The sequence below is a fragment of the Amblyraja radiata genome, chromosome 38 (assembly GCF_010909765.2).
Source record: "Amblyraja radiata isolate CabotCenter1 chromosome 38, sAmbRad1.1.pri, whole genome shotgun sequence".
NCBI lineage: Eukaryota > Metazoa > Chordata > Chondrichthyes > Rajiformes > Rajidae > Amblyraja > Amblyraja radiata.
The window spans coordinates 17,305,386-17,326,167 of record NC_045993.1 but is presented as its reverse complement, the minus strand read 5'-3'; the positions used below and the strand labels follow the sequence as shown (position 1 = coordinate 17,326,167).

The window sequence follows — 20,782 nt, the reverse complement described above, 5'->3', positions numbered from 1 at the left end:
AGACGACTGACTGTCAATGCTCGGTTACTCGATCCTGACTGAAGTCATGTTGTAACACCTAAGGGAGGCCTAGTTTGTGCTCCAGGGACACTGGGGTGATTAAAGAATAGGATCTCCTTTAGATTTCCCCAGCTGTGTGGCACCGAGGACACTTTTGAAATGTAGTGTAACGTGGTGGATCGTGGCCAAGCTCGCACACAGCATTGTGGTGATCACATGGTCGTCCGAAGGGGGGGGGGGGGGGGGGTGCATTGGGTGCGATCGCACCACCTTTTTTTCCAGAGTAAAAAAACAATTCTGAGAGAAAAAAAAAATTGGCACGCAATTATTCACAATCACGTTATGTTTGAGAATTCAAAATGTGATTTGTGATCTTGTTTATGAGTCATCATGGAACTAGAATTTGTTATAACAGTATGACAGTAAAATAGATTAGTTTGAAAGCGATCATAGAATGTAAATGTACCATTTAGTTTCACTTCAATTTTCATGATGGAAATTGAAGTTGAACTAAATGTTGTAGTCACATCACTATTTCATGTTGAAGTTGATTTGATGTGAAGTTGTTAGGTCAGGAGGACCATTATAGATGCACTAAAGGTGTGTGTGTGGTGACGCCTAACGGCCTAACATAAATTTGGTGCAAAAATGCTCCAAAATAAGGCTCAGAATGCACCAGAGAGCATCTAAAACCCCAGAGCTTTCAGGGCCTTTAAGCGGGACCTGGAACCCGGACGCGAGCGGCTTCCCGCTTGTGATGTGCGCTGCATGCACATTATTTCACATAAAATGTTGTAATCCTGTCATGCCACCCCCCTTTTTGAAAAGCTTTGTACGGGCCTGGATCAGCAGACGTGCCCATCTAGATTTCTCTAACTTCAAGTAACCCTCTCTCTCCGTCCCTCCCCCTCCTTAGTCGTTGTACTAGTTTCACTGTCGTCCTGGATCTCTGTGTTGAAAGGTGATAATCCCTGCACCGATCGGTGGAAGTGTCATTGACAATCTCCCGTTTATTTGGTCTGGACACAAAAGGAGGCCATTCAGCCCGTCGTGGCCTCTGGAGTACCCCCATCAGTGCTGTAATCCTGTTGATATCCCTGCTACCTATTTTTTCTCTGGTGCCCTATAGCTCCCCTGGGTTCTCCTGCCACCACCTTGCGATGGACTTTCTGTGGTGGTCCCTGCAGGGGAACAGGTCTCTCAGCCTCACGTGGTTCCACAGTATCAGTGGGTTCCGTGTTGGAACGGCGCTGACTTTGACATCACGGAGCCTGGGATCTTTTGCCGAGATCGCCAGTGGTGGAGCTCCGTCCAGCACGGCCTGTTGGCTTCGGAAGCCGCGGCTCTGGCAAGGTAGCGGCCGTCCCAGGTATCTCAAGCCACTGAGAGGGTTCTCCTGACGCAGGAGCACCATCACCCGGCGAGAAGGGCCTGATACATCGGGCCGCCGTAGGCCTGCGGAGGCCTCAATAGGCCCGACTATGGGTGGACAAGGGGATGGGGACTGGACTTTGTGCCTTCCCTCACAGTGGGAACCCTTGTGGGGGGATGTTTTTATGTTTTATGTTAAATTCCTTTATAATGTTAAGTTGTATTCTTATTAGTGTGCTGCAATGGCAACTCGAATTTCACTCCACCATATATTGGTGTATGTAACAATAAATGAGCCTTTGAGAGTCTGAGCTCTCTCCGCTTCCACTGATGGGAAGCATCGGGGCCCAACGTTGTCTAATGTTGTGTTACTGACTCTTTCAGAAAAAGCTCTGCACCTGGTGTACTGGTGGTTGGGCACAGCCTGGTACCAGTTAACAACGGCTATCTCCTTGATCGATGTCTTTACTCTGTCCAGGTACGTGCTCCTGGGATCCAGACTCCCTTCCTCCACCTGGTTAACTGAAGCAAAGTCACCCATCCCCATTGCCTCCTCCATCTCCTCCCCACCTCTGTACTAAACACACCCTCCCACAGGACACCCAGTCACACTGAACCCCCGATAAACCCACCACAGAACAGCCCACTCTCACTGTTACAGGTACACTCTCCATAGAACAGCCTATTCTCACTGTAGCCGACAATGCCTTACAACGCTTACAACAACAGAGACCCAGATTTCATCCTGACTATGGGTGCTGTCTGTTCAGAGTTTGTATGTTTCCCCATGACCTGAGTGGGTTTTTCCCGGTACCTCCGGTTTCCTCCCACACTGCAAAGACGTACAGGTTTGTAGGTTGATTGGCTTAGTTTAATTGTAAATTGTCCCTAGGCCCGGGGGGGGGGGGGGGGGGGGGGGGGGGGGGGGGATCTCGTACAGGACAGAGACACGTGAGAGGCTAGAAGTTGGTATGGAGGGTGGTGTGGGGAAGGTTAGTGGACAGAATAGGCAGGTGAAAGGCAGAGAACGAGGAAGGAGGGTTGGTTTAAACTGCACATAAAGGGGTCTGATGGGTAAGGCAGATGAGCTGAGCGCATGGATAGGTACGAGCGACTGGGATGTTGTAGCCATGACTGAAACCTGGTTAAGGGAGGGGCAGGACTGGCAGATCAATGTTCCAGGGGTACAGGAGCTTCAGGACAGACAGGCGTGGGGAAAAAGAGGAGGGGGGTTACATTGTTGGTTAAGTAGGATGTCAAGGCAGTGTTCAGAGGTGACATTACGGACGGTTCGTCTAGTGAAGCTATATGGGTGGAGCTGAGGAACAAGAAAGGGATGATCACCTTGTTGCGGGTGTACTACAGACCCCCGAATAGTCAACGGGAATTAGAAGAACAAATGTACCAGGAGATTGCAGTCAGCTGCAGGTCAAATAAGGTTGTTGTAGTAGGGGATTTTAACTTTCCCAATATAGACTGGGAAAATCATAGCGTGAAGGATTTAAATGGGGTGCAATTCCTCAAAAGTGTTCGGGAGAGTTTTCTTAAACAGTGTGTGGAGGCCCCCACAAGTGAGAGGGCAATGCTGGATCTAGTATTGGAAAATTGGGAAGGGCAAGTTATTGAAGTGTGTGTGGAGGAGCCTTTTGGGTCCAGTGACCACAGGACGATTAGGGTTAAGATAGTTATGGATAGGGACGGAGAGGGTCCATGTGTTAAAATGCACAACTGGGGTAAGGCCAACTTTGAGGGTATGAGAGAAGGTCTCGCTCAAGTTGACTGGAGCAGGTTGAAGGTCTTACTCAAGTTGACTGGAGGAGTTTCATGAACTAAAGAGTAAACTGAAAAAGGTGATCAGAAGGGCAAAATTGGGCCAGGAGATAGTTCTGGCGGGTAGCAACAAAGATTTTATAAATTCATAAGGGAGAAAAGGAGAGAGTGGGACCTCTCAGGAATCAAAGCAGTCACATCTGTGTGGACCTACAGGAAATGGGCAAGGTCCTCAATGAATATTTCTCTTCTGTATTTACCGAGGTGAAAGACAGTAGGACGGAAGATAGACAAAAATGCTGGAGAAACTCAGCGGGTGAGGCAGCATCTATGGAGCGAAGGAATAGGTGACATTTCTGGTCGAGACCCTTCTTCAGACTGATATGGGAGTGGGGGGGGGGGGTGTGGGGGGGGGGCGGGAAGAAGAAAGGAAGAGGTGCAGGTGAACCTCTGCCTCACCTGGAAAGACTGCATACGTCCTTGGATGGAGTCAAAGGAGAAGGCAAATTGACAAGTGCAGCATTTTCTGTAGTTGCAAGGGAAAGTACCAGGGGAGGGGGTGGTTTGGGTGGGAAGGGACGAATTGGCCAGGCAGTGGCCTCTGTGGAAAGCCGAAAGGAGAGGAGATGGGAAGATGTGGCCAGTGGTGGGATCCCGTTGGAGGTGGCGAAAATGTCGGAGGATTATCTGTTATATGTGACGGCTGGTAGGGTGGAAGGGAGGACAATGGGGAACTCTGTCCTTGTTACAAGTGGGGGGGATGAGGAGTGAGAGCAGAGCTACGGGATATAGAAGAGACCCTGGTGAGAGCCTCATCTATAGTCAAAGAGGGGCACCCCCATTTCCTAAAGAATGAGGATATCTACGATGCCCTGGTTTGGAGCACCTCATCCCGGGTGCAGATGGGGCCTAGACGGAGGAATTGGGAATAGGCGATAGAGTCCTTACAGGAAGCAGGGTGGGAAGAAGTGTAGTCCAGATAGCAATGGGGGTTTGTAGTAGATGTCGGTCAGTAGTCTGTTACCTGCGATGGAGATAGTGAGGTCTAGAAACGGTAGGGAGATGTTGGAAATGGTTGAGGTAAATTTGAGTGCCGGATGGAAGTTAGTGGTGAAATGGATGAAGTCAGTGAGTTCTGCATAGGTGCAGGAGGTAGCACCAATGCAGTCATCAATGTAGCGGAGTTAGAGTTTGGGGATAGGGCCACGGTACACCTCGAACAAAGATTGTTCAACATAGTCTATAATGAGGCAGGCATAGCTGGGGCCCATGCGCGTGCCCATAGCTACGCCTTGGATTTGGAGGAAAGGGAGGAGTCAATGGAAAAGTTGTTGAGGCTAAGGACCAGCTCCGCTAGGACGGTAGGATGGAGGAACTTGGAGCAGTCAATGGAAGTGTCTTGAGAGCAGTCTGTGTTACCGTCAAGGAAGTATTGAAGGTACTGTCGTGTTTGAAGGCAGACAAATCTCCGGAACCTGAACAGATATATCCGAGGACATTGCGGGAAACTAGAGGGGAAATTGCGGGAGCCCAGGTTGAAATTTATGAGTAGTCCTTAAATACAAGAGAGGTGCTGGGAGACTGGAGGGTGGCAAATGTTGTGCCTCATTTCAAGAAGGGCTGCAGGGAAAATGCTGGGAACTTTAGGCCGGTGCGCTTAACATCTGCAGCTGGAAAGTTACTAGAGAGTATTCTGAGGGATAGGTTATACAGGCAGTTGGATGGGCAATGGCTGATTGGGGATAGTCAGCATGGTTTTGTATGTGGGAGGTCGTGTCTCACAAATCCGATTGATTTTTTTGAAGACGTGACCAAAAAGGTCGCTGAGGGCAGAGCTGTAGATGTTGTGTACATGGATTTCAGTACGACGTTCGACCAGGTTCTGCATGGTAGACTGCACTGAAAGGTTAGATCGCATGGGATCCAAGGAGAGATAGCTGAATTGATAGCAACTTGGTTTCATGGAAGGAAGCAGAGTGTGATGGTGGAAGGTTGCTTCTCGGACTGGAAGTCTGTGACTAGTGGTGTGACTCAGGGTTTGGTACTGGGCCCGTTACTGTTTGTCATCTACATCAATGATATGGATGAGAACATACAGGGCAAGATTAGCAAGTTTGCTGATGATACAAAAATAAGTGGTTTTGCAAATAGTGAAGATAGTTATGAAAGATTGCAGCAGGATCTGGATCGATTGGCCAGGTAGGCTGAGGAATGATTGATGGAATTTAATACAGAGATGTGTGAGATGTTGCATTTTTGGACATTGAACAAGGGCAGGACCTACACAGTAAATGGTAGGCCTCTGGGTAGTGTTGTAGAGCAGAGGGATCTAGGAGTACGGGTGCATGGTTCCTTGAAGGTCGAGTCGCAGGTAGATCAGGTGGTCAAAAAGGATTTGGCACATTGGCCTTCATCAGTCAGAGTATTGATTGTGGAAACTAGGAGGTCATGTTGCAGTTGTACAAGACATTGGTGAGACCGCATTTAGAATATTGTGTTCAGTTCTGGGCACCATGTTATAGGAAATATATTGTCAAGCTTGAAAGGGTTCAGAGAAGATTTACGAGGAAGTTGCCAGGACTAGAGGGTGTGAGCTATTGGGAGAGGTTGAGAAGGCTGGAGCGCAGCAGGATGAGGGGAGATCTTATAGAGGTATACAAAATCATGAGAGGAATAGATCGGGTAGATACACAGTTTCTTGCCCAGAGTAGAGGAATCGAGGACCAGATGACATATGTTCAAGGTGAAGGGGAAAAGATTTAATAGGAATCCGAAAGGTAACTTTTTCACGCAAAAGGTGGTGGGTGTATGGAACAAGTTACCAGAGGAGGTAGTTGAGGCTGAGACTATCCCATCATTTTAAAAGGCAGTTAGATAGGTACATGGATAGGACAGGTTTGAAGGAATATGGATTAAGCGCAGGCAAGTGGGAATACTATAGCTGGGACATTGTTGGTCAGTGTGGGCAAGTTGGGCCGAAGGGTCTGTTTCCAAACTGTATCACTCTATGACTAGTCTGTGCAGGTAGAGTTAGTGGGCGGGAATCGTTGGTCGGTGCAGACTCGGTAGGCCGAAGGGCCTGTTTCTGTGCTGTGTCTTTAAACTAAACTTAAAAAATGATAAACCATTTATTGTATCCCAGGTAAACCCACCACAGGCCAACCCACTTGTACTACCCCAGATAAACCCACTAGAAACAAAGAAAAAACATAGAAAAATAGGTGCAGGGGTAGGCCATTCGGCCATTCGACCCTTCGAGCCACAGACTATAAGATAGCCTACCCACACTCTACCCCAGATACATCCACCACAGAACAGTCCTCTGATCCTGTACCCTAGGTTGACAAATCTTTACATCAGTGTCACCATGGCTCTGAGCTTTGGATGTGTGGAGTGAAGGTCTGTCAGCAGCGTGGGTCCATGGAGGGGTCTGTCCATCTCTTGACCATAAGCATTGACCTGATTCTGTCTGTTTGATGGGAGCATTCAATTTGCTTGAAACGTGTGTGTGGGAAGGAACTGGAGATGGTGTTTTAAACCGAAGATAGACGCAAAAAGCTAGAGTAACTCAGCGGGTCGGGCAGCGTCTCTGGAGAGAAGGAATGGGTGACGTTTCAGGACAACGCCCTTCTTCAGACTCCAGAGATGCTGCCTGACCCACAGAGTTACGGCAGCTTTTTGTGTCCATCTCGCTTGAGACAGGGTTGGGTTCAATAGCCGGCTGACGTGTGTGTTTCCCCTCCAGGTGTGTCCCTCACGTGAAGAAGTGGATGCTGCTGGTGTTGCTGGCATTACTGGGTAAGGACCTGCTCCATTTCACATCTCACTTCATTGCAGGACAATATGAAGAGAAAATCTTCACTGAGGGTTCGAGCAGTTGAGGCAAAGCACGAGGAGAAACAGTCATGTTGAGAGTAAAGGATTAAAGGTGGAGGGAAGGATTGGGTTGGGTCCTGGGCTGTATTTAGCAGTCTGTTTGACAGAACAACACTGGTGAATTTATAGTCAACTGAGTATCCGGAGCCCAAGGTTCTTATTGGAATTAGAGAGTGAGGTCCAAGCAGCTGAATTGAGGTTGTGTTATATTGTTCATAAATTATAGGAGCAGAATTAGGCCATTTGGCCCATCAAGTCTACTCCACTATTCAATCATGGCAGATCTATCTTTCCCTCTCAACCCCATTCTCCTGCCTGTTCCCCATAACCTCTGACACCCGTACTAATCAAGAATCTTATCAATCTCCACCTTTAAAATACCCATTGACTTGGCCTCCACAGCCGTCTGTGGCAATGAATTCCACAGATTCACCACCCCCTAACTAAAGAAATTCCACTCCACATCCACTTTATCCAGGCATTTCACTATACGGCAAGTTTCAATGAAGTCCCTCCTCATCCTACAGCGAGTACAGGTCCGGTGAGTACAGGCCCAGTGCCTACAAATCCTCATCACACGTCAACCCACTCATTCCTAGGATCATCCTCTGGACCCTCTCCAACGCCAGCATTTCCTTCTTCAGAGGTGGAGCCCAAAACCGCTCACAATACTCCAAATGTGGTCTGGCCAGTGCCTTATTAAGCCTCAGCGTTACATCCCTGTCTTCATATTCTATCATCAGGGTGCTTTTATTTGATAATCTTGCTGTTCTAACGCGTGCAAAGATGCTAATCTCCAGATTGCTCCCAGTAGCTGGTACAGTGAGTGTAGGTGTGGGAAGGGAGTGTGGGTGATGAGTAGGGGAGTGATGGTGCAGGAGAGAGGGCTGAATATTCCTCGGGCACTTGCACTGGTTCTGAGGGCAGGTGGCACCTCGAGGCTGGGACCAATCTCCTCGATGGGTTTGCTAACGCCGTTTGGGTGGGTTGATATGCTTTGGTTTGGAAGGAAATTTGTGCTAAGATTTGGGGGGAAGATGGGCAGAACAGGGAACAAGGGCATGAAGTTAGTGAGTGTTTAGGAGGAAGAGGAAAGAAAGGAGGAAAAATCCAATGGAGGAGTGTGATGCAAGGATTCCATCGAAGGGAAAATGTCAATGGCTAGAGGGCGTAGCTTTCAGGTGAGAGTGACGATGTTTAAAGGAGATATGGCCCCAAAGTTGTTATTTAAGAGTGGTGGGTATCTGGAACGTGCTTCCCGGGATAATGGTGGAAGCAGATACGATAGTTGATGTTTAAGAATATTTTAGATTTTAGATAGGCACATGGATATGCAGGGAATGATGGGAAATGGATTACATGCAGGTTGAGCTTAGTTTAACTTGGCATCATGTTCGGCACAGACATTGGGCCGAAGGTCCTGTTCCTGTGCTGTACTGGTCTATGTTGGAGGATGACTTGCTTTCACTCTGATTTTGTTCTGGGCAGCTCATTATGGATAAGGGAGACTGAGGGATGACAGTACTAGTTAATGAAACGCTGTAAACTGTCAAAGGGATGATATGTGTAGGCAGAAACTGCAGCTGCTAGTTTGAATCGAAGAAGGGTCTTGCTCCAAAACGTCACCCATTCCTTTTCTCCAGAGATGCTGCCTGTCCTGCTGATCTTATTTCAGCATTTGCGACTATCTTCAGAAGGAATGATATGTTAGAAAGTCATCAATGTCGAATGTAAGATCAAAATGGGCAATTGCTGGCTTGTGAGTGCACTGTTGACCCCAAATAGGGTGTGATGATTCATAAATAGAGAGTTCATAAGGATATTTCCAACAAGTGTAAATGTGCAAGGCTGCTCTAGATGTCAGCTGATCTACATCGGTGAGACCAAGCGTAGGCTTGGCGATCGTTTCGCCGAATACCTCCGCTCGATCCGCATTAACCAACCTGATCTCCCGGTGGCTCAGCACTTCAACTCCCCCTCCCATTCCGAACCCGACCTCTCTATCCTGGGCATCCTCCATGGCCAGAGTGAGCACCACCAGAAATTGGAGGAACAGCACCTCATATTCCGCTTGGGCAGTCTGCACCCTAGTGGCATAAACATTGAATTCACCAATTTCCGGTAGCCCTTGCTGTCTCCTCCCCTTCTCAGCCCTCGGGTTCCTCCTCTTCCTTTTTCCTTTCTTCTCCCCATCCCCCCCCCCACCCCACCCTACATCAGTCTGAAGAAGGGTTTCGGCCCGAAACGTTGCCTATTTCCTTTGCTCCTTAGATGCTGCTGCACCTGCTGAGTTTCTCCAGCACTTTTGTCTAACTTAAATGTGCAAGGACAATGTTGTTGGATTTCAATTCCCCGGAGGTGAACCTTGATTAGTTGTAACTATTCATACGAGGGGGATAATATTGTTACAGTAAACAAATGTGAAATATTGTATGGGACGTGCAGAGAATAAGGGGAGGCATCAAGAGTCTGTCATTTTAGTCAATGGGTAACTCACCAGGCTCGGATGAAATGTATCCCAGGATGTTGAACGGAGCCAGGGGAGAAATTATAGATGCTCCAACCGTGACATTTTAATTCTTCCTCACTGCAGGAGTAATACTGGAGGATTAGATTACTAACATACGGTTGTTTAAAATGGGAGCATGGGAGAGCCCAAGAAATTACAGGCCAGTTAGCTTAACCTGTGGAGGACAAATGATTGCAATAGATTTTAACTGGTATAAAATTAATTTAGAAATGAATGATTTTTAGAACTGAGAGTAAGCATGCAGGTAAAGCAGGCAGTGGAGAAAGCTAATGGCATGTTGGCTTTCATAACAAGAGGAGTTGAGTTCCTTCTGCCGTTGTACGGAGCCCTAGTGAGACCACACCTGGAGTATTGTGTGCAGTTTTACATGCAGTCATGTAAATAGATTTATTTATTGAAATCATATTCTATGTCGCTCTTCCAGGGAGATGCTAACTGCATTTCATTGTCTCTGTATTGTACACTGACAATGACAATTAAAGTTGAATCTGAATCAATCTGAGTTTTGGTCTCCAAATTTGAGGAAGGACATTCTTGCTAGTGCATGTCAATTCTCTGGATGCTTTCAAGAGAGTGAGATAGAGCTCTTAAAGATAGCGGAGTCAATGTATATGGTGAGAAGGCAGGAACGGGGTACTGATTGTGGATGATCAGCAATGGTCATATGAAATGGCGGTGCTGGGTCGAATGGCCTACTCCTGCACCTATTGCCTATTGTCTAAAAGTTGAGTTAAGGAGAGGTCATCAGGATGGAGTTCATGCAGGAAAGCTCTGTTTGACTGATTTTTAAATGTTTGAGTTGGTGACAAAGAATTGATAAGGGCAGCATGTTTCATGGAGACTATGGTTTTCATTAAGGTTTTTGGCAAGGTCCCACATGGCAGGCTGGTCAAAAGGTAAAAGGTGAGTGGTACATTGGAACCAAAATTAGATTTGTGGTAAAAAGCAAAGGTTAATGTTTGGGAAGGAACTGCAGGTGCTGGTTTACACCGAAGATAAACACAAAATGCTGGAGTAACTCAGCAGGTCAGACAGAATCTTTGGAGAAAAGAAATAGGTGACGTTTTGGGTCGAGACCCTTCTTCAGACTGAGGGTCGAGGGAAAGGGAAATGAGAGATATAGACGGTGATGTAGAGAGATATAGAACAAATGAATGAAAGATATGCAAAAAAGTAACTGATAAAAGAAACAGGCCGTTGTTAGCTGTTTGTTGGGTGAGAAAGTCTACAGACAATTATTAGATTAGATTAGATAGCCTTTATTGTCATTCAGACCGAAGTCTGAACGAAATTGAAGCAGTCATACATACAATACAATACAATAAAAAACAACAATAAACACATATTAACATCCACCACAGTGAGTCCACCCAGCATCTCCTCACTGTGATGGAGGCAAAAGTCTTAGGTCTGCAGTCTCTTCCCTCCTCTTCTCCCTCTGCGCTGAGGCGATACCCCCCGGGCGATGTTACAACTGTCCCGCGGCTCAAACACCGCGGCCCGGGGTGGTCGAAGCTGCCGCCCACCAGTCCTGCTGACGCAGCCGCTGGCCCGCGGCCGAACCCCGGACTCAGGCCACCGCCGCCAGAACACCGTCCCAGCCACCGGAGCACCGTTCCAGCCCCAAACTCATCAAGACAACTTTGAAGCTGGTACAACTTGGGTGGGGGAGGGATGGAGAGAGAGGGAATGCAAGGTTTACTTGAACTTATAGAAATCATATTCATACCGCTGGGTTTTAATATGAGATGTTAGTCCTCCAATTTGCATTTGGCCTCACTCTGACTATAGAGGAGGCCCAGGACAGAAAGGTTAAGTGTGGGAATGAGAAAGGGAATTAAAGTGTTTGGCAACTGGGAGATCTGGTAGGTCCAGGCAGACTGAGTGCAGTGAGCGGACTGAGGCGACTGCGTACCTTGAATGTTGCTTGCTTCAGTGCAACCTTTCTGCCTCTGCAGGTATTGGCGTCTTGATGTCATCCAGAGGTATCTGGTCTCGTGCCGAGAATCCGGGCGCGCTGGAAAGCACTCAGGTGAGCCCTCAGGTGAGTCCCATCCTCGTGCACTCAAGCTCTTCCTCCTGGAGCCCTCCGCCTCCGCAGGTCACGGCTGCCCGTGAGCAGTCCGGGTGTCAGGGGTTATGGGGAGAAGGCAGAAGAATGGGGTTAGGAGGGAGAGATAGATCAGCCATGATTGAATGGCAGAGTAGATGGGCTGAATGGCCTAATTCAGCTCCTATCACTTATGACCATATTACCCTGGAGCTGTCCTGGCTACAGGATCCCTCGCAGTTCATTCACCCCTTTCCCACGTTCTGGTACAGCCACACGCAACCCAGTAACGTGCACAATCACACGAGGCCATCAGCACAATCATGTCATAGAAACATAGAAATAGGTGGAGGAGGAGGCCATTTTATCAAATTAGGAGACCAAAACTGGACACATTGTGGTCTCACCAGAGCCCTATACAATTGCAGAAGAGCCTCTTTACTCCTATACTCACAAAGATCACAATGAATGGCGGTGCTGGCTCGAAGGGCCGAATGGCCTCCTCATGCACCTATTTTCTATGTTTCTATGTATACTGAAATCCTCTTGTTATGAAGGCCAACATGCCATTAGCTGTCCGTCCCTGGGACTCCAGGATAGTCATGGTGTTGACCCCCCCATGTTTTGTAATCCGGATTTTGAAATTCGGTGAAAAAAAAACTTCTATTAAAATCTCCGCTTTCCGCGAGACAGTGGGGGTGTCACTGTTAAGCGCTTGTTAATTGTCTCTAGTAACATCATATTAACACAAAGTGTCACCAATTGTGTTTTGACCTTCAAGTATTACTGAAGGTATTCACGGAGAATTTCTTAAAGCTGTCTGATGCGGGTACAGTTACCATTTGAACTAATTGGATGTATTGGTGGATGGGAAAGATTAAAACGGTTCGAACGGGTTTACTGGCTGGCTTGCAGGTAAGTCCCTCATTCAGGTCAGTCACGTTATTTAGTATTTTTTTTCCCCTTCAAGGTCGGTTCTTCAGTTTTATTTGTCTAAATGTTATTTATCACATTGTAGCTTTTGAAAAATTCAAGCGGGTATCAGAAGTTTTCTAAGGGCTGAATCAGCCGATTCACGGGGCCTTTCATCGCCCGGCGTGGGTTGAAATCAATCTGTTGCATCGAGATCGAGGCTCCCAATGTTGAAGCCTCCGCCGGCCGATTTTAAACCAAGCCGGGCGATGAAAGGCCCGGCAAACGGGCCGATTCAAGCCCCACAATTCGGGGCGGACGAAGCTGCTGTTGCTGGAGTTCGGAGTCGGTCACCAACCAGGTCAGCTCCCGATGTTACTGTCCACAGGGCACATGGCCGAATCCTCGCGTTTGTACGTGTGTGCGCGCGCGTGTGTGTGCGCGAGTTTGTGTGTGTGCGTGCATGTGTGTGTGCGCACGCGCGTGTGTGTGTGCGCGCACGTGTGTCTGTGTGTGTGTGCGCGCGCATGTGCGTGGCCACCAAGGAATTGTGTGTACCTCATGTTTTGATAGCGATTTCCGCCCCTGGGAGAGAAAGAGTACCCAAGGATGACAGCAGGGGGTGCACCTCCTTGAATTCAACCTCTGAATCCCACTCCAGCCTGCCCTAACTGATTTCTGCAGGTGCAGTTTACTTTAGAGATAGAGCAGTCGTCCACGCTCCCAACACCACTGAACTGACCACTGTGCACAACAGCACAGACTTGCGAAACATTAAATGCTGGACTAACTCAGCAGGTCAGGCAGATTCACTGGAGAAAAGGAATAGGTGACATTTCTGGAAGTTCTCGACCCGAAACGTCATCTATTCTTTCTCTCTGGAGATGCTACTTGACCCGCTGAGTTACTCCAGTTTTTGTGTCTATCTTCTGTTTAAACTAACATCTGCAGTTCCCTCCTATGCATTCTGACAGCTTGCTAGCTGGTTTCTCGACACTAGCCGTGTTGTGCAGCTTTGAGCTCCCCGCCCGTGTCTGGGGTTTGCACACCCTTTGTTAGCTGCCCGCTTCTGTGTGGCCAGCTCACCTCCCTCGTGAGAAAAATCCCTGTGGGCCAACTCATACTTATTTAGATCCAAAACATTCTGGGGTAATCTTTGTCATTTGACAGTTACCGCACATGGTATGGATGTCTGCTCCGGTCAGTAAATGTGGAATCAAGGACGGCACTGTGGCATAGCGGTTGAGTTACTGCCTTACAGCGCTTGCAGCCCCGGAGACACGGGTTCAATCCTGATTATGGGTGCTGTCAGTATGAAGTTTGTACGTTCTCCCCGTGACCGCGTGGGTTTTCTCTATGATTTTCGGTTTCCACCCACACTCCAAAGACGTACAGGTTTGTTGGTTAATTGGCTTGGTATAAATTATCCCTTGTGTGTGTGGGACAGTGTTAGTGCTTGGGGGTCGCTGGTCGATGCAGACCCAGTGGGCCAAATGGCCTGTTTCCTTGCTGTATCTCTAAATGAAACTAAACTGCACACAATCCCTAGGCAGAAAGTGCAGTGAGACTTGCAGCTTTGTGGCTGTGGTTGGGAGGTGTTGGCCAGAGCTGCCACCCAGGGACAAGGCAGCTCCTAATTTCACACCCGAGAGGTGTCGCGCACACACACACGCTCACGCCCGAGGTGGGATTTGACCTTCCTGCAGCCCGTAAGTGTTGTTGCTGGAACGACTTGAACCCGAGCACCAGGCTGTCACTGGAGAAATGTTGATCAAAGCTTTCCCATGGCCAGTGGGGGAATGGTCGGTGGGATGGAACTGCAGATATGTGGGTGGGAGGAGGTAGCAGCAGGGAAATAGCATTTCAGCCCACAATGTCAATGTCGAACATAATGCAAAGATGACTAATCTTGCTTGACTGCACACGATCCATATTCCGCTATTCCCTGCATCTCCATACGACTATCCAATGCCTCTATCGTATCTGCCTCCACCGCATCTCCTGGCAGAGCGTGTTCCAAGCATCCACCTGGTTTAAAAAATCTATCACCTTTTATACTTTATCTCTCTCGTCGTAAGCTGTACCTTCTGGCCTTTGACATTTCCACCCTGGGGAGAAAGTAGTTGAGGGGAAAATAGAGGAGAGATGTGAGATAAGTGGAGGAGAAGGGGTGGGCTGCTGGGTGGGTTGGGGCAGAATGATTGGGGTGGAGAGTTGGGGGTTGAGATGGGGTTGCAGGATGGAGAGTTTGCCTGTGTTGGCTGCAGTTGGCGTGCATTAGGTTGGAGGTGTCCCCCTCCATGCTGTGGAACGTGGCCTTGACAATAAATGTGTGGTGCACGGTCTCATTGAAGGGCGGTGATGGCTATATTCTGGGTTGATATGGACTTTAGTTTAGAAATACAGCGCGGGAACAAGCCTTTTGGCCCACCAGGTCCACACCGACCAGTGATCCCCGCACACTAACACCATCCCATACACACTAGGGACAATTTTACATTAATACTAAGCCAATTAATCTACATTAGAGTGTGGGAGGAAACCGAAGATCTCGGAGAAAACCCACGCAGGTCACGGTGAGAACGTACAAACTTCGTACAGGCAGCACCTATAGTTAGGGTCAAACTCGGGTCTCTGACGCTGTAAGGCAGCAACTCTGCCACTGTGCCTCCATACTGCCCAAGCTGACCGTCTTGCTCTGTTCTTAGGCTGGCCTGCAGGTGCGAGTGCACAGAATGGAGAAGGAGCTGGATCAGTTGACCGCTGCCTTCCGGGCTTGGCTGGACTGGGTCGGTGAGTCGTCTGAAACCATAAGCCTCCCTCTCTCGCTGACACCAGCCCACATCATCAAGCTGCTGGGCAAGGTAACCCTTCAGAACCAGGATGAGCTTCAGAACATGCTGCCCTTCGAGTCGCTGGAAAGGGTTGAGGTGAGTGTCAAATGCTGGCAGCTTGGCCTCTTCCCCCATCCCTGTCTGGCAGTGATTCTTATTTTTATCCTTGTAATATCATTGCTGCGGTGACCCTTTGTCTTGTCTAACACATTTCATTGTACCGTTGACCCTGTGTTAACCTACATATGACAAATAAAACTGAACTGAACTGAAAAGCTTTTCACAGTACACGTGACGATAAACTAAACTTTATTCTTTCCATATTGTCTTCAATCCCCCCTCCCCCTGATTCTCCACTTGCCGACATGGAAGAGGCAATTTACCGCGGCCAATTAATTTACGAATCTGCACACATTTCATAATCTCTCTCTGCAAATGCTCTCACTCTGTGTTGGACAGAGGTGGGCTGGGTGCGTGCCCCTGGTGGGACTGTAACGCTGCTTGTGTTTGCTTCCAGCCTGACATCGCCGCCATCCAGCAGATGCATGAGGAGCTGACGGAGCCGGCGCTGTCGCCAGATGATTGCAAGGTGGGTGCGGGGAGAGGGAGCTGGTGCGGGAGAAGGGGTAGAGAGGGCACAGGGAGTCGTGGTTCATAAGTGATACGAGCTGGATTAGGCCATTCAGCCCATCAAGTCTACTCCGCCATTCAATCATGGCTGATCTACCTTACCCTCTTAACCCCATTCCCCTGCCTTCTCCCCATTACCCCTGACACCCATACTAATCAATAATATATCTATCACTTCCTTCACAAGATCCACAGCCTACGGTGGCAGTGAATTCCACAGATTCACCACCCTATGATTAAAGAAATTCCTCCTCAACTCCTTCCCAAAGGAATGTCCTTTTATTCTGAGGCTAAGGCCTCTGGTCCAAGCATGGCAAGCTTTCCTTCACTTTCTGCCTGAAATGGCTGCTTTTAGTCTTTTTATTGTTTTGTTTTAGAGATACAGCGTGGAAAGTCTGCGCGACCAGCGATCCACACACACTACCACTATCCTGCACACACTAAGGACAATTTACAATTTTACTAAGCTATTTAGCCTACAAACCTGTACGTCTGAGTGTGGGTGGTAGCCGGAACACCTGGAGAAAATCCACGCAGGTCACGGGGAGAACGTACAAACTCCGTATAGATAGCACCCGTAGTCGGGATCGAACCTGGGCCTCTGGTGCTGTGAGGCAGCAACTCTACCGCTGCACCACCGTGCTGCCACTCAGCTGCTCTACCTCTCAGTCAGACCATATATCTCGGCATCATTTAACCATACTCTCAATTCCGTGATATCAAGGCCAGTCACCTCGGTGTTGAACTGGTATCAAGGACTGGTCTCCGTAGCCACTTGGGCAGAGAATTCCCTGCATTTCCCATCCTCAGGGTGTTAAGCTGCTACAGTTCAGTGAAGTTTGCTTTAAATTGAGTGGTGGATTCTGCAGGCAATTGATGGGAATTTGTGAGGAACTAGTTTCAAGGAAAATTTGTGAAGGACTGGGATTCTCTGAGAGCTGGCATTGATTTGATGGGCTGAAATGGCCTATGTTATAAGGAAATATGAAGTGTGGAAAAGTGACATATTTGTAAATTTGACGTGTATGTTGTGAAATAAGTAGCTGCGAGTAGAATTAAAAAGCCTCCGAACTTGAAAATAAACTTTTTTTTAAATTTCTATTCCTAGATGATGTTGCAGAAGGTGAAGGAAATGGAATCTGCTGTGGAAAGGTACAGAGCTGCGCTGTGGCAGTTTCTAGACTGCACCAACTGCTCACAACGATAGAGATAAATAATTAATTTAAGGGCCTGTCCCACTTGGGAGTTTTTTTTGGCAACTGCCGGCGTCGCCAAACGATTTTGAACATTTCAAAATCCAGTGGGGACAAGAAATGTCGCGACACTGAAAAAAACACCGCGCGTCATACGTCATCACGCTGCGTCACGCCGCAGATTTTTCGGTGACCTGATACGTCCGTCAATGATGCCGGCAGTCGCTGAAAAATTCGGCACGTGCGACAGGCCCTTTAGGTGTTGGGTGTTGATGTTGTAGGCCACATTATCTGCAGATGCCCCTGGGGTGTGGCACGGCAGCAGGTTTGCCTGTGGCTGAGCTGTGAGCAGTATAACGCTGATGCTGTGTGTTTCCAGATAGGAGTGGAGTAGCAGCAGACCCTTGGGGGGGGCTTCGTCGGCTGCTGCGTGAAACAGATCAACGTCATTTTTAGTTTAGAGGTACAGCGTGGAAACAGGCCCTTCGGCCCACCGAGTCCATGCAGACCAACGATCACCCTTACACCGGTAGTCAGGATTGAACCCAGGTCTCTGGCACTGTAAGGCCGTAGGTCTAATGCTGCACCACCATGCCACATCTGCTCCTGCACTCTGATGGCTTGCTTTGTCCTGAATAGGACAAGTTTTGTCTGGGCCACAGCCAGACATAAAAACAATATTATTCCATGAGCAGTGGCTCTACTCAACAGCCAAAAGTCTGTCGACTCTTTTTACTCTGGTACTTTATTTCCACATGTTTGAATCATAATGTTTTATTTTTAATTGTCCACTGTATATCATGTTTTTGCAAGCAAAGCACCAAGGCAAGTTCCTTGTATGTATACATACTTGGCTAATAAAATTATATTTATTATTATTATAGGTTGACAGATGAACAGAAGCAGCTACTGACTGCACTGGCGCTGCTGGAGGAGCAGCTCAGCCAGACACGGCTGGAGCTGCAGGCTGCACGTGCGGGCCAGAAGGACGTGGACTCCAGCATGCAAGCTCTGGAAAGCAGAGTTAAAAGTATGATTGATGTAAGTTTTCCCAAATAGTCTTTTATTTAACTGTAAAAGGTCAAAGCTTAGCACTTCTTCTGCCTTGAAGATGATCAGAGATTGAGATGAAGAGGAAAGTGCGGAAAGTATCTTGCCCTCTTCCCTCCCCTGCTTTCACACTCAACTCCCACTCACTCCCTCCCTCTCTACTGCGTTTTTTCCTTTCTCTCACTGTCTCTCCTTTCCCCCATCTGCTCCTTTCCCTGTGTTCACGACGTGGTCTCCTCTACACGGAGAAACCAAACTGCCGTTGGGTTTCTACTTTGTGGAGAACCTGTGTTCGCTCCATGGGGCACTCCTGAGCTTCATGTTATCTCAATCTGACTCTTGGATGTGGGAATGACTGAACAGTCTGCGACTTCCTGCACTGTTGCAATGAGGCTCAAAGCAATCTTGAGGAATGGCATCTCACCTTCCATTTGGGCTCATGGCAGTCCTCTGGGCTTGAACTGAATTCGATAATTTTGGGTACCTTGATTCCTCTGTTGGTATCAGTTGCACATTTGTGATAATTGGGTTGGCTTGTTTTTTAAAATCTCTATCCAAAAGTGGAGGGCATGTCCATGCTGACCTGCCAGTTATGTCTTGTCTGAAAAGCGTCTCCACCTGAAATGTCACCCATTCCTTCTCTCCAGAGATGCAGCCTGTCCCGTTGTCTATCTTTAGTTTAAACCAGCATCTGCCGTTCCTTCCTAGACATGTCTTCTTTGCATTTTGCAACTGCTACGATCTTTTGTCTATTTTTTTTATCATCTAACCGCTTCTATTCACTCCATGACCAGATAACTTTGTGTGCAGCTTATCCCCATGGTCAACTGGTTTTACACTATCAGTCATCCACCCACCTGTGCAGCTTTACAAGTTTCTTTTGTCGCCTCCCCAATTCTGTTTCTCTGGCTACGGATGCAGCCTGACCCGAGTGCTCCCAGCATTTTGTTTTTCAGATTTATTCCATCTGCAGTTTTCACGCATTTATTCTAACCTTTTTTTTCTATATGACTGCCGCCTTTCAGTCCATGTTAGAACACTTCCTCTAAATTAAGAGGGCTCTTAATTTTTTTGCAGCAGCAGCCTCATATGTGGCAAATGCCTTTTGGAGATCTGAATACACACTGCATTTACAGGCGATTGACACAAAAAGCTGCAGTAACTCAGTGGGTCAGACAGCATCTCTGGAGAAAACAAATAGAAAATTCCTTTTCTCCAGAGATGCTATCTGACCCGCTAAGTTACTCCAGCTTATTGTGTCTATCTTTGGTTTAAACCAGCATTTGCAGTTCCTTCCCACTACATTTACAGGTTTCCCTTGTCAACTCCCTATCACATCCTGTCAAGTTTTGCCACACATGATTTTTATTAAACCATGTCGGCTCCGTTTGATTAGATGCAGCTTACCAAATGATTAGTTATTTCCTCTTGCGAACTATGAGTGCTGGATGAATTAGAATCATAGAGTGATACAGTGTGGAAACAGACCCTTCGGCCCAACGCCCACACCCGCCAACATGTCCCAGCTACACTAGTCCCACCTGCCTGCGTTTGGTCCATATCCCTCCAAACTTGTCCTATCCATGTACCTGTCAATTGACCTATAGTTCCCACCTTCTGTTTTACGTGCTGGGAGGCCAGGTGAATCTCGCTCACAGCCTCTTCTGCTGGTTCAGGTGCCCAGTAAATGTGAGTTCTGCTTCCAACAGCCATTCAGGCAGTGAACCCTTGGCCCACTGTACTAATTGCATCAAACCCTTGTGCCAATTGAATTACATTCCCAACTTTGTGTCGGAAAGATGGTTACCTTGTTTACTCTGAATGGGCCAGTAAGAATATCATCATCTTATGCATAGGGAGAAACTGCAGATGCTGCACAGATAGACATCAGCGAGACAGGCAGCATCTCTGGGGGGGAGGAATGGATGACATTTCAGGTCGAGACGTCTGAAAAAGGGTCTCAATCCGAAACATGATCCATTCCTTCTCTCCAGAGATGCTGCCTGTCCCGCTGAGTTACTCCAGCATTTTGTCTTTTTTTCTATAATATTATAACCACTCAAACAATCTACCTGCTGCAGTTCCTGGCGACTCTCTCTTTGCAACCTTTCTTCTGCAGTCCTGCCAATGTTGTAAATCTTTCTTGTGTTTCTCTAGTGCACTCCCATCAATCCTGTAGGGAGGCAACCAGAATCCACACAATGTTACAGGTACGGCTGAGCTAACAGTTCCAAGATGCCTGTCCCACTATCTTCAAAGACGCTTGAACAAGCTCTCCAAAGATAGACACAAAATGCTGGAGTAACTCAGCAGGAGGGAACATTAGATGCTGCCTGGTCCGCTGAGTAACTCCAGCATTTTGTGTCTATCTTCAGTGTAAACCAGCATCTGCATTTCCTTCCTACACAACAAGCTCTCCAAGATCTTTCTGTTCCCCTCCACGGTTCAGTATCCTTTCAGCTATAATGTACACCCTTGCCTTGTCTCCCTCGCCAAAGGATCAACAATTGTAAAATAATGCATTTTTTAAGATGACAAAGATACTGCTTTGCATTGATTTCAAAGT

The 20,782-nt window shown here is 47.8% G+C and overlaps 1 protein-coding gene across 1 annotated transcript in view; it reads left to right on the top strand.

The window, feature by feature from the left end:
* Nucleotides 1-20,782, top strand: part of LOC116966827 (SUN domain-containing protein 2-like) — a 32,732-nt gene that overhangs the window by 3,240 nt on the left and 8,710 nt on the right. The window contains exons 4-6 of the mRNA XM_033013167.1: nt 1,756-1,849; nt 6,887-6,939; nt 11,506-11,579. Coding sequence (XP_032869058.1) covers nt 1,756-1,849; nt 6,887-6,939; nt 11,506-11,579 — 221 coding nt within the window. The remainder of the gene's footprint in view (nt 1-1,755; nt 1,850-6,886; nt 6,940-11,505; nt 11,580-20,782) is intronic.